This window comes from Hyla sarda, chromosome 6 (assembly GCF_029499605.1).
Source record: "Hyla sarda isolate aHylSar1 chromosome 6, aHylSar1.hap1, whole genome shotgun sequence".
Classification (NCBI taxonomy): Eukaryota; Metazoa; Chordata; class Amphibia; order Anura; family Hylidae; genus Hyla; species Hyla sarda.
In genome coordinates, this window is record NC_079194.1 from 218,297,217 (window position 1) to 218,316,509 (window position 19,293).

The 19,293-nt window shown below is 46.8% G+C and overlaps 1 protein-coding gene across 1 annotated transcript in view; it reads left to right on the forward strand.

Moving 5' to 3' along the window:
* Nucleotides 1–1,959: 1,959 nt before the first annotated feature.
* EDC4 (enhancer of mRNA decapping 4) overlaps nucleotides 1,960–19,293 on the forward strand; it is a 110,400-nt gene continuing 93,066 nt past the window's right edge. Inside the window, 2 exon segments of the mRNA XM_056526448.1 lie at nucleotides 1,960–2,204; nucleotides 15,377–15,539. Of these exon segments, the coding sequence (XP_056382423.1) occupies nucleotides 2,126–2,204; nucleotides 15,377–15,539 (242 nt within the window). The 5' untranslated portion in view covers nucleotides 1,960–2,125.

Consider the following 19,293-nt stretch of genomic DNA (forward strand, 5'->3'; position numbering starts at 1 on the left):
TCACACCCCCTTCAGTCGTCCTCACCCAGTGACCTAGATCATCACACCCCCTTCAGTCCTCCTCACCCAGTGACCTAGAAGACCCTTACTCCCCCTTTAGTCCTCCTCACCCAGCCACCTAGAAGACCATCACACCCCCTTCAGTCCTCCTCACCCAGCCACCTAGAAGACCCTTACACCCCCTTTAGTCCTCCTCACCAAGTGACCTAGAAGATCATCACACCCCCTTCAGTCCTCCTCACCCAGTGACCTAGATCATCACACCCCCTTCAGTCCTCCTCACCCAGTGACCTAGAAGACCCTTACACCCCCTTTAGTCCTCCTCACCCAGCCACCTAGAAGACCATCACACCCCCTTCAGTCCTCCTCACCCAGTGACCTAGATCATCACACCCCCTTCAGTCCTCCTCACCCAGTGACCTAGATCATCACACCCCCTTCAGTCCTCCTCACCCAGTGACCTAGATCATCACACCCCCTTCAGTCCTCCTCACCCAGTGACCTAGAAGACCCTTACTCCCCCTTTAGTCCTCCTCACCCAGCCACCTAGAAGACCATCACACCCCCTTCAGTCCTCCTCACCCAGTGACCTAGAAGACCCTTACTCCCCCTTTAGTCCTCCTCACCCAGCCACCTAGAAGACCATCACACCCCCTTCAGTCCTCCTCACCCAGTGGCCTAGAAGACCCTTACTCCCCCTTTAGTCCTCCTCACCCAGCCACCTAGAAGACCATCACACCCCCTTCAGTCCTCCTCACCCAGCCACCTAGAAGACCCTTACTCCCCCTTTAGTCCTCCTCACCCAGTGACCTAGAAGATCATCACACCCCCTTCAGTCCTCCTCACCCAGTGACCTAGATCATCACACCCCCTTCAGTCCTCCTCACCCAGTGACCTAGAAGACCCTTACACCCCCTTTAGTCCTCCTCACCCAGCCACCTAGAAGACCATCACACCCCCTTCAGTCCTCCTCACCCAGCCACCTAGAAGACCCTTACACCCCCTTTAGTCCTCCTCACCAAGTGACCTAGAAGATCATCACACCCCCTTCAGTCCTCCTCACCCAGTGACCTAGATCATCACACCCCCTTCAGTCCTCCTCACCCAGTGACCTAGAAGACCCTTACTCCCCCTTTAGTCCTCCTCACCCAGCCACCTAGAAGACCATCACACCCCCTTCAGTCGTCCTCACCCAGTGACCTAGATCATCACACCCCCTTCAGTCCTCCTCACCCAGTGACCTAGAAGACCCTTACTCCCCCTTTAGTCCTCCTCACCCAGCCACCTAGAAGACCATCACACCCCCTTCAGTCCTCCTCACCCAGTGACCTAGATCATCACACCCCCTTCAGTCGTCCTCACCCAGTGACCTAGATCATCACACCCCCTTCAGTCGTCCTCACCCAGTGACCTAGATCATCACACCCCCTTCAGTCCTCCTCACCCAGTGACCTAGATCATCACACCCCCTTCAGTCCTCCTCACCCAGTGACCTAGATCATCACACCCCCTTCAGTCCTCCTCACCCAGTGACCTAGAAGACCCTTACTCCCCCTTCAGTCCTCCTCACCCAGTGACCTAGAAGACCATCACACCCCCTTTAGTCCTCCTCACCCAGTGACCTAGAAGATCCTTACTCCCCCTTTAGTCCTCCTCACCCAGTGACCTAGAAGACCCTTACTCCCCCTTCAGTCCTCCTCACCCAGTGACCTAGAAGACCATCACACCCCCTTTAGTCCTCCTCACCCAGTGACCTAGAAGATCCTTACACCCCCTTCAGTCCTCCTCACCCAGTGACCTAGAAGATCCTTACACCCCCTTTAGTCCTCCTCAGCCAGTGACCCCAGCAGACCCTCACACTATACACAGCCGATCACCCCATCTCCACCACGGCCCAGCTAGGTAACGTAGTGAGAAATCATGTGACGCTCTAGACACCACGTGACCCATACATCGTCAATCCTGGCAGGAGCAGCTCCAGTACTGTAACTGGAAGAACCATTGAGCTGCGCTCTCGTTTTCTAGGGGGAAGAAGAAAAACAAGCACAGAACGGAGCGGAAGTGCATAGAGTTGGGGAACGGCTTTACGTGCTTGTTTTGCTCGAGGCGGGAGAGCGCTAGATAAATGATGGCTTCGGCTCCTAACATTGATGTGGACGCCACTCAGCACCTGAGGGATATTCTGAAGCTGGATCGTCCCGGAGGTGAGGAGCGGGGGAGGCGTGTGTAGGAGGCGGAAGTGAGTTTGGGAAGTTTAGAGTAGGGATCGGGTTGTGGGGATCGCAGAGAGGAGGGGGTTAGGGTAGTAACGGGGCTGGATTGTTGTGGTGCAGCTGATTTATTCCTAAATACTGTAAAAGTTTACTTCATAAGCCATGAAGGAAATCACGTCCTCCTCCAGAGCAGTGTTTCCAAACCAGGGTGCCTCCAGCTGTTGTAAAACTATCCAGCATGTATGTAGTAACAGCTGGAGGCATCCTGCTTGGGAAACATTGCTCTGGAGGCAGGACTGGGAAAACTTTTAGTTGCATGTTGAGTATTTTACTTTAAACCAATCAGAGTGCTTCTTTCATTTTTTCAGAGGCATCTGCTTCTTTTATTGTGCTTAAAGGGGTATTCCGGGGGTATAACATTTTATAGGGAACTTGGGGTGCTTTTATGTGAACCTGTCTTCAGATTTTACTGTATATAACTCATGGCAACGTGTTGTATATGGTAAAATGTTCTTCTTCACCATCCCTGGGAGACATTCCCGCTGGCAGGGATGATGAGGGTATATAGTTTAATAATTTCCCCTGGGCAGGGAGCTATACTCCCCTAGTCCTGTCTTCTCTGGCTGTAATCATGCCCCTCAGTGTGGGTGAGAGTTCGGGCACGGCTCACTTTATCACTCTGCTACACCTGCTTAGGGGGCGTGATTACAACCGGAGAAGATTGGGCTAGGTGAGTATAGCTCAGGGGACTTCTTACAATACCTGAGGGATATTCAGTACAGTAAATGTCCAAAGAAAACACCCCACATCTAGACCACTTTTTGTTTACCTATATAAGCAGACCACCTGACCAGAAACACTTTTTTCAAGAACTTAACCCCTTAAGGACCCGGGCTTTTTAAGTTTTTTCATTTTCAATTTTTTCCTCCTTAACTTAAAAAAATCATAACTTTTAAAAAATTTTCACCTAAAATTCTATATGATGGCTTATTTTTTGCGTCACTAATTCTACTTTGTAATGACCTTAGTAATTTTACCCAAAAATCTACGGTGAAACGGGGAAAAAATTTTCGGCAAAAATTATATTTATTCTGTAGGTCCATACGGTTAAAATGATACCCTACTTGTAAAGGTTTGATTATGTATCACTTCAGAAAAAAAATCATGAATACATGCAGGAAAATGTATACGTTTTAAAATGGTCATCTCCTGACCCCTATAACTTTTTTTATTTTTCTGTGTTCAGGGCGCTATGAGGGCTAATTTTTTGCGCCGTCGTCTGAAGTTTTTAGCGGTACCATTTTTGTTCTGATCAGACTTTTTGATCACTTTTTATTCACCTTTTTGTGGTATAAAAAGTGATCAATAATGTGCTATTTTGGACTTTAGAATTTTTTTGCGCGTACGACATTGAACAAGCGGTTTCAAAAGCAGTATATTTTTATAATTCGGACATTTGTTTATTTATGTTTATGTTTATTTTTATTTACACAGTTTTTTTTTTTATTCTTGGAAATGCCGGGTGATTCAAACTTATTAGGGGAAGGGATAATTGAAAGGGTTAATGATTTTTTTACACTTATGCAATATTATAGCTCCTATAGGGGGCTATAACATTGCATGTACTGATCTTTTACACTGATTGATTCATCTCCATAGGAATGGATCAATCAGTGTTTTCGGCGATTGAATGCTCAAGCCTGGATCTCAGGCTTGAAGCATTCATTCGGCGATCGAACTGCAGGAAGGAAGGTAAGAAGACCTCCTCCTGTGCTACAGCTGTTCGGGATGCCGCGATTATACTGCGGCGATCCCAAACAGCTCCCTGAGCTAGCCGGGCACTTTTACTTTCGTTTTTAGCCGCGCGGCTCAGCTTTGAGCACGCGGCTAAAGGGTTAATAGCGCGCAGCACCGCGATCAGTGCCGCGCGCTATTAGAGGCGGGTCCCGGCTTCACTATGATGCCGGGCCCGCCGTGATATGATGTGGAGTACAGTGTAACCCCGCGTTATATCACGGGAGCGGGACTAGGGGCGTAAGTTTCCTTAACAGGAAAACCATTCACCCACACTAAACCAAATACACCAGGTTATAGTGCGGGTGAACAGGAGACCGATGCAGGTCTCTGACTAATACACGTACCTTCAGTCCGGCACCCCGTCCCTCTGAAGATCGGCTTATATCTGCGCTGAATTGCGCACTGGAGGCGGGCCCGCCGGCTAGATTTAAATATTCATGTTCATGTGACCGCCCAGTAGGCACAAGTGCTCACGTGACCAGGGAACAAAATGGGAAGCTGTACTGGGGAACCATGGACAAAAAGGGGAGCCATGAATAAAAATATTGCAGATCCTTTTTCTTTTCCTCCGCTCAACTCCTGTGAAACCACAGCAGACAGAAACCCAACAGGCACCATTAAATGTCAGTATGTAGCTCTGACGCAGATGTTAATGAGCCCTAGGCTGTATGCACAGCTGATTTGGGTTTTTTGTAGGAATGCACCGAAATTTCGGCGGCCGAAGATTACCAGCCGAAAATGCCCCCTTTGGCTTGGTGAATTTTCAGCCGATAATTTCGGCGGCACATGTAAGGCATGGGTTTGGGTGAGGACATGACGTGGGCCCACGGGTCATAAACGGGAGATGCCTGCTGCTATCAGCAGCTGACATCTGCCTGTAATGATGGACATCGGAGATTGCTCTGATGTCTGTCATTTAATTGGTTAATTACCATACCCGACGGGCCACTCATTATTCTTGTAGCTGGGGGCCGCTGATAAAAGCCATCATGCAGAGATTGCCATGGGCAGCTGTTAACCTTTTAGATTGCCGCTGTCAAAGCTGACAGCGGTGCCTAAAGGGACATGTAAATGCTCCCTGGTGGTCTAGTGATTGCTTTGGGGGGTGGGGTTGGGGGTTTGTAGTCAATTCATTGTGGAGGTAGGTCCGTTAACCCCGTTTTAATCACCCTCCTTTTCCTATTTTCCATATAAAAAATATGAAAAAATTATGAAAATAAACATTTGGTATTGGCAGGTGCGTAATTGTCCCAACTATTTTATTATGTTTCTGATCTTGCACTGTGAACAGCATAAATGCAAAAACAAAACCAACACACAAATTGCTGATTTTGGTCACATCACAGCCCAAAAAAAGTTATAAAATGTTAAAATAACTATATTTATAAAAGGGGCGGGCAATGCATTTTCGGTTTTGGTTTTCGGGCAAGCACAGCCTAAAGTTTCGGCCTAAAATTTCCCATTCGGTGCATCCCTAGTTTTTTAGTAGGGATCGACCGGTATCGTTTTTTTAGGGCCGATACCGATAATCTGTGGCCATTGGCTATTTCAGCAACCCCCCCCCCCCCCCCCCGGCCCCGAAGAAGCCGCTGCAGATCATTGTTTTAAAACAGGCGCTTTAAATCAATGAACTGCAGCGGCTTTGGCTGAATCAGAGACCACCGCCGCCACCAGCTTCTCTCCCACTGCCTGTCCGGGGGTCCTCCTAACCACCGCCGCCGCCCCACCGCCGCTGCCCCATTGCCTCCCCTATGCCCGGTTTAATAATGAACTGTTCCTGGGGTCCACGTTACTTCTGGCTCCCGTCCTGAGCTGTCACTGTGCGCACTGACGGTGACGTCACGTTGAGGACGTCACTGCGCTGCGCAGCATAACGCAGGACGCAGCAGGAGCCAGGAGTAGTGCGGGCCCCAGACCCAGTGAACAGGTAATTATTAAATCGGGGATAGGCGAGGCAATGTGGGCGGCGTGATGTGCAGTGGGGGCGGTGCGGGGGACGGGACATTATCGGCAAGGTAATTACCGATAACGGTCCATCCCTAGTTTTTTTTATTTTTATTTTTTTTTAAAACAAGTTTTATTTTCATAACAAAACCGTGTACAAAAAGTGAACTCAAATACATGGTAGCAAGAGTGTCAGTTACAAAAGAAGGCTGAGTGTGACACAGATACCATGCCGCACAGAGATCAAAGAGCATTCCCACCCGAATGCAGCCCGTCGTCCAAGCAACAATACTACTTGTCATGTATTAATTAGCAATGCCAGAGCAGCAGGTTGACAAAATATTGATGAATGTGTACGAAAAACAAGTCCTGTAAACTGGTCATGCCCCGGTGAGTATCAGTCTGGAAGTCGTAAAGCCCCTAGAGAGTCTCCCAATACCCTAAAGCAGTACCATTCCGTGTGGCTGAATGGCCTCACTATGTTCTCTATTTCTGTCGCTCAGTAAGCAGTCGTAATAAACCTTTCCCACAGTTCATAGAAGAGAAGAAAATGAGGAGGCACTCACATTCAGGTTCGTGGGAATCGGTTTTCTTTATTTCCGGTGCAGCATTAGACAGCAAACGTGGGACGCCAGAGCGAAGGACAGCGGACCGTGACAATTGTTTCACGCCCCTCTGGGCGTTTATTCAGACAAGTCCACCTCCGGATCTTCGTGCAGGTAAGTACTCTCACCTTGCCTGTCACGGAGGGGAGGTAGCTATTACATAACATAGACAAATTAAAAACAAGATACTGCAAGTACGAACAAACTTAAATACATGGAATAAAACATGTTATAGAAATACACTAAGGTCTAGCCGGTCATTTAGCCCCAGATTACCTTGGGCGTTCATTTCTAAAATGATCTTGGGTTCTCGTTGCAGAAGGGCTTTTTGACGATCTATCCCCTCTCTGTGGTTAACCCTTTCTAAGCCTAAAAATATTAAGCAGGTCGCATCACCCTGATGTTCTTCTAAAATATGGCTTATCAATCTGGGGCTTCCATGACCGATTCTGATAGAGTTAAAATGCTCCCTGAATCTGATGTTTAAAGCTCGTTTAGTACAGCCCACATAAAATCTTTTGCACAGACATAAAATAGCATAGATCACGAAGCTGGTCCTACAACACATAGTATCTTTAAATTGTATACATTTCCCTCCAATATTGATGCCCTTATCTATACATAGGTAACGGCACCAAATACAAGTGTTGCATTTATAATTTCCTGGTAAAAGGGTCTTACTTAACCAGTTGCTGTTAGTTTTTGTTTCAAACTTACTTTGGACCAGCTCATCTTTGAGGCTTTTTGACTTCCTAAATGCTATAAGAGGTTTATTTTTAGTAAATTCCCTCAAACCAACATCATTCTGTACTAAAAACCAACCAACCTAACAACCAACAAATAAAGAAAACCGATTCCCACGAACCTGTACGTGAGTGCCTCCTCATTTTCTTCTCTTCTATGAACTGTGTTTATGCAATGCTGGAAGGATTGAGCACCGCTTAAGGAGGTGGATGTTTTCGGGTGTCTGAATGGCGCACAGCCTTATAGCAGAGGTACACGTCTGACTCACGGACATAGCCACACACACAGCAGCAGTGCTGTTACTGTGTCTATTTGCCAGATTATAAACCTTTCCCACTTCTCAAAGAACTTGTGTGTGCGTGTCGTCTTATGTCACTCTGTATCTAGCCTGTCAACATTGCAGAACAATTTTAGCTGGGATAATATCATACCGTGGGTAGGTGTCGAGGAGGTCAGCCAGGATGCGAATAGGCACCTTGAGTGCCACTAACAATGTGACATGAACTAGTTGGGGTATCTTTGGGAGAGAGGGCGATACCTCTTCCGGTGGTCTGAATTGATGGAACAACAAGGATCGAGGTGTGAAGGGAAGAGTGATGTCCCATATAGCATGTATATATCCAAGAACCATACGCCAATAAGCTTGTGTGAAAGAGCAAGTCCATACTCCATGCCAGGTGTCAGAGAGTGGTGTTGAGCATTTCGGGCAGGCCATGATCCTGTTGGGGAAAGTCGGAGTGGGAAGTATATTAAAGCCGTATAATGCCCTATGGGCCAATTTAAAATGCGTTTCTCACCACCTCTCATTAATGACACATTTGCGCACCTTGTGCCATTCCTGTAATATACACTCCGAAAAGTCCTCATCAGTTATCCATTTGTGCCAGGAGGAAAAGAGGGTGTCAGGGGTGAATTTTAAAAGGACTTTCTATCGTCAGGTAAATGGAATAAATGGACATCTTCCTGGGTGATGTGCCAATAAGCATATCTATTTCATGTGTAGGGGCTTCCTTATCCAGAATGCGCAGTCTAGATTTACAGAAGGAATGAGTGTGTCGGTGGGAGTTGAAATTTGACTAGGAGTGTCGATGGGGGAATCCAACTTTTAGCGGTTCTGTCCATCAGGTCACCTGCTGTACACCAGCCCTTGTCTTTTTTATTTAGACCCCCCCCCCCCCCCCTCCAATTTACCTAACATGAGTTTTTGAAGCGCAATTGCCCGCCCATATAAATTTGATAAAGGCTGAGTTCAACATACGGACATCATTATGACCGTAGCAGGCGGGGCAAAGTTTGGAGGGGATATAGGAGACGAGCAAAGCTAATCATTTTGAGCAAATGACAGCGTTCCATAAAAGTAAGAGGTAAATTCATCCATTTTCTCAGTTCCGCTAATATTTTATTAAATGGCGGTGGATAATTCAATCTGTAAAGAGTATCAGGGGTTTTGCCTACATGAATGCCCAAATAAGTGATCCAGGATGAAGCTATCTTGATTCCCAGATCTACAACTAGCGGCAGCCATCTTGGAGGAGAAATGCCCAGTGGAAGCACTTCGGATGAATGTTAGTCTTGTAACCAGAAAAACTCCCAAAGAAGTCAAGGAAACATAAAATTCTTTCTAGCGATCGGCCCGGGGCATTCATAAATAACAAGATGTCTTCCGCAAACATAGTTAACTTAATCGTGCTAGATCCTATGTGGATGCCATTGTACAAAGTGGAAAGTATTAGATGTTTGGCCAATGGTTCTCTAGCTAGATCAAATAGGAGTGGCAAGAGTGGACATCCCTGCCTGGTGCCCTTATGAAGCGCAAAAGGCGCAGAAAGGATACCCGGCGTGTGCACTCTTGCCATGGGCGCCCTATAAATGCCAGAGATATAATCCCAGAATGCCCCTCTGATACCATACCGATCCAACACCAACTCCATCTGACATTGTCAAAGGCCTTCTCGGCATCTAAAGCTAAAAGAGCAGGTTGGTCGTCTGGTCGGGGCTGGTGCTGCAATCTATCTAGTACCGACATCACTGTTCTAATATTCATTGTGGCAGCGCAGTTTCTAATAAAACCCACCTGGTGACTTCTCACTAGGCTTGGCATTAAACTAGCCTGTCGGCTAGGATTTTGGATAATAGCTTGATATTTTGATTAATCAGAGATATAGTTCTATAAGAGCTGGGGTCACTAGCATCCTTGCCAGGTTTAGGCAATATCTTGATATATGCCATGGAGGATTCAGTGGATATCCTACCCGACCTCATGTAAACAGAGTATACATCACGCAAGACGGGAGATACCTGGGGCAATAGAGCCTTGTAAAACTCACCCGAGTATCCATCTGGACCTGGGGCTTTGCCATTGTGAATGGTACGAATTGTTGCCTGAATTTCTACTTCAGTCACTGGGGTGTTTAGGGTTTCTAACTGTTCCGCCGTTAAGCGTGGTAGTTGTATCCCCCCCAAGGAATTGCTCTACAGCCGTAGTGTCCGGGGAGGAATCCTGATATAAATTTGTAAGATAGGCAGCCAATGTGCTATTAATGGATTGTGGGTCAGTATGAACAAGACCATCAGGGCCCTTCAATTTGGTTATATGAGTCAGTTGACGGCGACCTTTAGCCAGGTTCGCCAGCAAGCGACCTGCCTTATTGCCATGGCGAAAAAGGTCAACTTCAAGATGCGATCGGGACAATCTTTCTCGCCTGTCTAACCATAACTCAAAAGTAGCCCTGGCCGACTTCCACGCTTCCTTATTGATGTCAGAGGGGGAATCAAGAAAGAGCGTGTAAGCCTGGTGTAGACTTCTGCTGGCTGTGAGAAAATTCGAATGAGTGTTAGATTTTAGGGATTTTAGGTGGGACATTAGTTTACCCCTAATGACAGCCTTGCTCGTCTCCCAATATAACAGGGGATCAGTCCGAGGGGACGAATTGTCGTTATCAAATTCTAACCACCAGCCCCTTAACAGTGCAACGAAAGATTCATCTTTAGCGAGAGAGGAAGGAAAACGCCAAATGATATCTGTACCCCTAGGACACGTGGGGGAAAGGGACAGGTGAACCGGGGAGTGATCTGAAATAATCAATTCTCCAATGCTCACAGTTCTCGCCCGCACATTTAGGTCCGCGGAGACAAAAAAAAAAAAAAAAAAAAAATCGATACGGGACCAGGACTGATGAGCATGAGAGAAATTAGTGAATTTCCTGTCATCTGGGTGGGACACCCTCCATGCATCTAACAAATTAAGGCAATCTAACATAGGTGGGATTACCTTGTCAGTATGTCTAATGAATCGAGGTACCTGAGTCGAACCTCTACGATCTACATGAGGGTAAGGCACTGAATTAAAATTGCCCCCAACTACCTTCCTGGAGTAACCATCAGTATGAAGTAGATCAGTAAGATTAGTAAAGAACGAGCTGTTATCTCCATTCGGTGCGTAAACATTGTATATGCTAAAAATTTCCCCGGTATGTTCAATCTGTAGGTGAGACAGTCTGCCCTCTGAGTCTGTGTCATGGAATAGAAGTGTGAACGGGAACATCTTATGTACCAAGGTGAGGACACTTGCTTTGCCCTCCACCGCTGATGACCAATACACCTGTCTGACCCATTGCTGCTGCATTCTGAAGAAATCACCAGAGGACAAGTGGGTCTCTTGTAGCAGGACTATATCAGGGCGGGATTATTATTATTTTTTTTGTTAGATAATGGAGCAGGAGCCTGCGTTTGTGGGGTGATTGCAGGCCCTTGACGTTCCATGTGATAAAATTCACCATATTGAAAAATGAGGTATGGGCTTAACTGCTAGTGTAAACTGGTGAGAACACCGGGGCAGCAGCAATGTGTCGACACAGGTGCAGGAAGTGGCAATGCGTACATGGGAGAAAAAAAAATAACACAGTAGTTGTGATGAGGAACCATGTCCCTGAAGGAAAACATTCAGGTGGCCTGAAAAATATTGAAAAACCAAACAACAACACAAATAAACAGTAGTAGTCCCTATGAGACCCTGTGTGAACCCCAGTAAATCTCAGGGTTCGGCCGTTTAGGGTAAGTGACTTCCTTTTTTCAGGTGATAGAAAGGGCATAGAGTCTCGCTTGTGCAAAAGAAAACAAAACATCAGGCTAATCGACCCACCCCTTACCCCCCCCCCCCCAAGGGCATAAGGAAAATTGTCCCCAATCCTGTAATACAGCATTGAAGAGAACAACCCTGATGGGGGCAACGCTTTTCTAATAAGTGCAGGAGCCACCCAGTCCTGGTCAAAAACAATCAAATAATAGCAGAAAATCAGTGGAAGCAAAAACACAAAACCAGAGATGGTCTACCGGAAGGCTGGATTTAGTCCTGGACACCCAATTTAATTGGCAGCAGAGAGGTGACTATTCAGTTAGGCATACGTCGTCCATTGTTGTTCCTTTTGGCTCCTTGGGGAGCGGTGTAGTCTGCGCTTATCCAGTGGAGATGGAGACTTGGGACCGTCACGAATGGATGATCTGGAACGCCTGTCGGCACGGGAAGAGCGAGATCTACTGGCAGTACTTCTTGTCCTGCGGGGTGGGGGTGGGGTAGTGGGCGCCATTATACGATCCAGGGCCGCAGCAGCCACTTCCGGGGTTTTGTAAGTCGAGATGGATCCATCAGCGTGAAACGCTCTGGGAAGCGCCGGGTATTGTAACTAGAAGCGACAGTTGGCTTTATAGAGGGAGGTGCAGATGGAACTAAAGGCTCTGCGACGTTTCGCTACCTCCGCGGAAAAGTCCTCAAAGATTAGCAAGCGCATTCCATGCACCACCAGCGGTTGGGATTTACGCCGGTATGCTCTCAAAATGTCCACTTTATCATTAAAATCCAATAGTCGTAATATAAATTTGTCTAGGGCGGTGTCCCAGCGGCGCTGGCCCTGGGGAGGATTCGGCCGCTGAGCCAATCCGGTGGGCCCTCTCCACTCTGCATGGATGCGAAAGTCCCAAGGCCTTAGGTACATCGCGTTCGCAAAAGCTCTGTAAGTCCACTGAGGTCACCGATTCCTTAACGCCCACAATGCGTAGGTTATTTTTCCGTGACCTATGTTCAAGATCCTCCAATTTTTTGCTCACCTGAGCCAGTTCACATTCAGTATTCTGTACACGCCTCCTCAAGGTGACATTGTTATCTTCCAGTGATGAAATGCGGTGTTCAGCTTCCCCTAAGCGGTTGGAGTGATCAGCTACTTAGATTTGTAAATTCTGGAGCGCAGACCGTAAAGCGTCTTTCACAATGCGCTGTACTCTTGGGGATATTCTTTATGCTCCCTCTGCTGCTAATAATGCATAGTCTGTGGAGTGACTTTGGCCATAGGTATATGAAGTAGCAGTGAGGTGATGGTCACTGTAGCCGGACCCAGGGAGTCTCCACCTGGCAGCAATGTAAGGGACAGGTCAGTAGGAGTACTGGATGCCACCTCCATCTGTTCAGGGTCTGTAACAGCCTTTCCCCCTTCCCCTGTGCCAGTGGTAGAGCGGTGAGAAGCCTCTTGTATGACAGGTACTGTAGCTGTTGTAACCAGCTGTGGCAAAGGGCGCGTGGCTGTGCTCCCTGGAGCTGGGGCCGCAGCCATATTAGGAGCGCTGTGCAGGGAGACCGGAGGCTGCTGAGAGGGTCCCGAGGCATGCTGGCTGCTCCGTTGTGGCCCGGGATCCACGCCGGTACCTGCAGTAAGTGGCAGGGAAGCATCCCTGTTTCCTTCCTTTGTGGCCGTTTGGTCAGTCGGTTTCATCGCCGCAATCCCTGTCACAGGGGCCGCGGCAATAATGGAGACGCCAGACTGTGAGGCCGGCTGGTTGTAGCGGGGCCAACGATGCGTGCGGACTGCTCCGCTCAACATAGCGATCCATGCCGGGCACTTCGGGGAAGCACAGGGGAGAAGCGGGCGTAGTAAAGTCCGGTGGTGGCAGGTATAATTAGCAGGGGAAGGTGCGGGGGAGCGGGAGCCTCTTCACTTGGCTGCCGCCATCACCTGTGCCGGAACCGGAAGTCGATCCCTAGTTTTTAGTTATAAAAATGTTTATGGTGTTTCTGGCCATTGACTTCTCTGTAGGACACTTTTTATATAGTATGAAATGGCACAAAAAAAAAAAACAGGTAAAAAAGCCTTCAACATCAAGTATTTTTTTAAGTGTTTAAAAAAATGCTGGAAAAAAAAAATTGTTTAGCACTTTGCACAAATGTCTGAATAACTTCAATCTGTATCTCTAGCTTTCTTATATCCAGTCCTGTGGTGTAGAACCGTCAGGGTTAGAACATGGAATTAGCTGCTCAGCCAGTCAGTGGCCACGGCAGTGCCCCACCCCAGCCACTGGTTGACTAAGCAGGAGTTTTCACATGCTGACCACCGAAAGTGATGCGCTGCAGGATCACATAGTGGCGGGGGAGCAAAGAGAGTGAGTATAGGAAGAAATGCTATTTTATTAAAGGGGTTATCCAGGAAAACTTTTTTTTTTATATATCAACTGGCTCCGGAAAGTTAAACAGATTTGTAAATTACTTTTATTTAAAAAAAATCTTCATTCTTTCAGTACTTATGAGCTTCTGAAGTTTAGTTGTTCTTTTCTGTCTAAGGCTGGGTTCACATCACGTTTTCTCCTATACGGGAGCGCATATGGCAGGGGGGGGAGGTAAAACCTTGCACTCCCGTATGCCTTCGTATGCGCTCCCGTATGTAATTCATTTCAATGAGCCGGCTGGAGTGAAACGTTCGGTCGGCTCATTTTTGCACCATATGCGCTTTTACAACCGGACCTAAAACCGTGGTTGACCACAGTTTTAGGTCCGGAGAAAAAGCGCATACAGCGCAAAAATGAGCCGACCGAACGTTTCACTTCGGCCGGCTCATTGAAATGAATTACATACGGGAGCACATACGAAGTCATACGGGAGAGTGAGGTTTTAGCTCCCCCCTGCCGTATGCGCTCCCGTATGGGAGAAAACGTGATGTGAACCAGCCGTAAGTTCTCTCTGATGACTTGTGTCTCGGGAACCGCCCAGTTTAGAAGCAAATCCCCTATAGCAAACCTCTTCTACTCTGTGCAGTTCCCGAGACAAGCAGAGATGTCAGCAGAGAGCACTGTTGCCAGACAGAAAACAACAACTCAACTTCAGCAGCTGATAATTACTATATATATATATATATATATATATATATATATATATATATATATATATATATATATATATATATATATATATATATATATATATATATATATTTTTTTTTTTTTTTTTTTTCTGGAATACCCCTTTAATTAGCGCACCATGCATTTTTACATGGCCAGTGCTCTTCATGGTGCTTCCGAACATTTCCAAGTGCATAGTTCGGCAGTGCTCAAAAGCACTGTAGAAAATGAATAAAGGCTAGCAACGCCGACACGGTGAGCTGCATTAATAATTGGGACAGTTTTATCCTGGTTTTGGAGAATGGGTGGGGGGGGGGTCAGTTTTTTTTTTTTTTTTTTTAAATATATTCCCGTACTAGAAAATCCAATGAGCTGCAACTTCCAGTTCTCCCACTACAGCCCTGAGTAATATAGAAACAAAACCGAGTGGCCCAGCGCTTGTATCGGTGAAATTGCGAGGATTTATTAAACAGATCAAAAAGACAGGTGCAGACAAGGTGATGCGTTTCGGCTGCTAGTTCACAGCCTTAGTCATGGTATAATTTAAACTAAAATAGTAAAAAAATGTAAGCAAGTCTCAGTAGTTAGCATATCTGGCTCATTCTTATTAAATTCAATATATCTGTCATGCTCTCTCTCTATTTGTAAGTGTCCCTATGTACGTAATGAAATCCAATGAAACAGAGACTCTGGTTAAAGCTGATTGTTTATTAGTAGTCAAACATGTTGGGGGAACCAATAAACAATTAGGTTTAACCAGATCCAAAGTCTGTTTTGGTGCTTTGACCTTAGACTTTATTATGTACATGGCTCTTTAGATGGTTGCCTGCACAGCAGATAAATCTAGTTCCGCCTTCTGTTCCTATTTGCTTCTAAGTGTCCCTACTTTTTGTGTTTTTTTTTTTTTTTTGTTAGAGCCTGTAAATGAAAATTGTCGAAAGTCAAGCTCTTTTAATGGAGAACTGAATGGCTTCATTTCTGATCCTGTAGCACACCCAGATGCCACCAGTGTTGATGCTACCTTGCTGGACAATTCTCTTCGGAATGTTCAGATGCCATTTTCTGAGAAGCAAGTGATGTAAGTACTTTTAATGCTCATTTTGTGGTTTGGGTATATCCTCTTTTAAAGGGCCACGGTTATATGTAAAAACTTTTGACTTGCCCTAGCGAAATGTCAAAAGTTTGGATTGGTGAGAGTCTAAGTTTTCACGAGAATGAATCGGGAGATGTTCGCGCTCAGCGTTTTCTATCCCGAGTCCATGTCACGTAATCAAGACACACTTGCAATATAAGTTCATGAGCTCGTCTCACTAACGTGACACAGAGGCAGAAGAGGAGTGCATGGCAGTGCAGACTCCCGACTCATTCTCCTGATCGGTGGAGGTTTGAGGACTCACTCTGTGCTTCATAAAATGTTAATGAGCGTCTTATTTTCAAACTTGGCACACATTGTCCTATTCTCGCTTTACTTCTGGAAATGTTTAAAAAAAACACACACACACAAAAAATGTAAAAAAAATGCTACAGCACAGCTTGTCAAATTTGTTTTAAATCTAGGAGCCAGTGACCAGTGATCTATCACTTTCTGTGCCATGAGCTTTAGTTTATATCCGTACTACTATTCTGTAGTATTTTTGAAAACTTTTTTGTGTGTGATCAAAAATCAGCAATTTGCAATCAGGAATTTGTTTACACCATTGACTGACTGTGTAGGACCAGAAAGGAGAGAATTTAATAGTTTGGGCATAAATTATTTAATATTTAAATAGTTTTTTTTTTTTTCTTTGAAAAGGGGTGGGGGGATGCCATTTTATTAATTTTTTTTGGGTGCAGTAGGAGGGAAAGTGACAGGAGGTACAGCAGGACGGAGAGCGACAGCAGTTAAGGGGGAAAGTATAGGAAATTTAGTTTTAGACAATTTTCTCGGTCGGCTCAATTGGGGAACACAGAGACCGTGGGTATATGATGCTGACACTAGGCATACAAAAAGAAGTCGTCCCCTCCTGGCAGGATATACCCTGCCTACTGACTCTGAGCTAATCAGTTTTAGGTAAGTGTCAGAAGGAGGCAGACACAGGTCTGGAGTTCTCCAGACCTAGTCTTTTTTTATTTTCTAGCTAGGGCCTGTAACTAGGTTTTTATCTCTTTTATTTTATTTTTTATTTTTTTTCTCCAGTTTTTTTTTTTAGGTGGGGTTCAGTAGCATGGCGCTACCTGTCCCCCCCCCCCCCCCCCCCCATATGCGGCTAAGGGGCACGTGGCATAGAGTATGCACCATTAACCTGTTCCCGCCAATGGCCAGCACCTGGGGTCCGGGTCTCCCTATCTTCCCTGCTCATCCCGCTGTCTCAGCCCGATACGATGCAGGTGACCATAGCTGGCTAAAGACATCTTAGTTGAGTATGGCTGTATGCAGGGTGAGTATATTTCTCAACTCCCCAATCTCCCCCGCCCTCCTCCTGCTCCAGCCTGTAGTCTTCTTGCACGCGCACCAGGGGTTACTGATGCACCTATCAGCTACGTGTGCACGCTTTGGGGGGGGGGGTCATCTGCGCTACTCCTCCCCTTTCTCCTCCAATGGGGTCCATCCTGGTGTGGAGGTCACTCCCTGGGTCTGTGCAGCTCGCTCCTCCTGTTCCATTCTCTGCAGACAATCTTCAGCTGCATGACTCTTCAGCTCCGGTCTCGAGAGCTTAGACTGCTTCTCAGCTCCAGCTGCGGCATACAGGACCTAGGTGAGTTTATTAGCTCCTATGTCTGACCCAAACCTACTCCCAGACAGGCGGCTGCAGCCATAGTCACCTACTACCCTGCAAGACCATAATACCTGGAAGTTCCACTGAATCTGCCTGCTCCACCACGCGCTCCATCCCTCCTGTACTTACTTCTCAGGATGCCCCCTGGAACATGCGTTATCCATCCCCCCCCCCCCCCCTCCAGAGTGGGTTTCCTCCCTTTCCCGGTCGATTTCCGATCTGGCTAGGGTCTCCAGGTCAGTGGTTTCGGCCTTAGAGCAGTTTTCCCTTCGCTCTTCCCCCAGGGACTCCCGCTCAGTTTCTCCTGACCCCCCCCCCCCCCCCCCCACTTCCAGCGCTCTCACAAACTCCCAAAAGTGCTTTCTTCAGGCTCTTCTCCTGAGCCACTCAATTGGGATAGCCATTCTTCCTGTAGATCTCGATCCTCTTCCCCATGCCCACCGGCAGTGCTCCCCTGGTGTTCGTCCCAGGTCAAATACGCCTTAGTCTAAGGCGACCTCCACACATTCCCACTTTCCAGGGGAATTAGCGGATGACGTGTTGGTTGCTACCTTGGATCAAGAGGAGCACTCTGCCATGTCTGATTTTGTGTCAGCCATCAGGGACACGTTTAAAGGTTTTTTTTTTTTTTGTTTTTTTTTTACATCAACTGGCTCCAGAAAGTGAAACAGATTTGTAAATTCCTTCTATTTAAAAAATCTTAATCCTTTCAATAATTATCAGCTGCTGAAGTTGAGTTGTTGTTTTATGTCTGGCAACAGTGCTCTCTGCTGACATTTCTTCTTGTCTCGGGAACTGCACAGAGTAGAATAGGTTTGCTATGGGGATTTGCTTCTAAACTGGGCAGTTCCTGAGATACGTGTCATCAGAGAGCACTTAGACAGAAAACTCAACTTCAGCAGCTCCGAAGTACTGAAAGGATTAAGATTTTTTAATAGAAGTAATTTACAAATCTGTTTCACTTTCTGGAGCCAGTTGAGATATAAATTATTTTTCATTTTTTTTCCCCCTGGATAACCCCTTTAACCTAGAGGACCCAAGAACTTTGTAGCCTGATCCAGAAGTTTCTTTTACACCGCTCTCATCATTTCCCCCCCCCCCCCCCAAGGCTTTTAGCTCTCATGCTAAATTCAACACCTTGCTAGATGCGGCTTGGAAGCATGTGGATAGACTGTTCCAGGGGACCAAGAAGATACGAGCTCCGTTTCCCTTCCCTCAGGATCTGATTTCCAAGTGGTCGACGCTGCCAGCAGTTGATCCTCCGGTTTTGCATCTGTCCAAGGCAACTACTCTGCCTCTGGCATATGCAGCGTCCTTTAAGGATCTGGCAGACAAGAAGATCGAGAACTTTGCAAAGTCTGCCTTTGAAGTGGCAGGTATGTCCTTGTTACCTACCTTCGCTTCCGCCTGGGTATCCAATGCTGCCTCGGATTGGGCTTCTCAGCTGCGCTAAGGCATCCTGTCTGGCACTCCTCAGGAGGACTTGGCGGATCTTGCTTGTCAACTCTCTCAGGCCGGGAATTTCCTCTGGCTGCTTTGGAGTCCGCACATTGTACAGCTTTTGCCTCAGGTAACTTGGTTGCGATTTGTCGCTTCAGGTGGCTGAAGGCGTGGGATGCAGTTGCTGCTTCGAAGAAATCTCCAACGGAGTTGCCCTTTTCAGGTTCTCGGCTTTTTGGGAAATGGACGGATGAGATCATATCCGAAGCTACTGGTGGTGAAAACTCTCTGCTGCCGCAGAACAAACCTCACCGTTCCGACCCCCGTCGGAAGACTGCTTCCTTTCGGTACTTTGCATCGGGTCGTCCTCTCAAGCACCAAAGCCCTTCTTTCAAAGCACATCCTTCCTGGAGACAACATAACCATGCTGGTGGTTTCTCAGCCAAGTCTGGTAACCGTAAGTCTTCCTCTTCCTGAAAGGACACCATCACCTGTATCCTCTTCTCGGGTGGGAGGACATCTGTTTCTTTTCCAGAACATTTGGCTGGCGCAGGTTCACGACTCCTGAGTTTGGGACATAATATCCGATTGTTACCGGATAGAGTTTGCTTCTTTTCCCCGGGACCGGTTTTGATC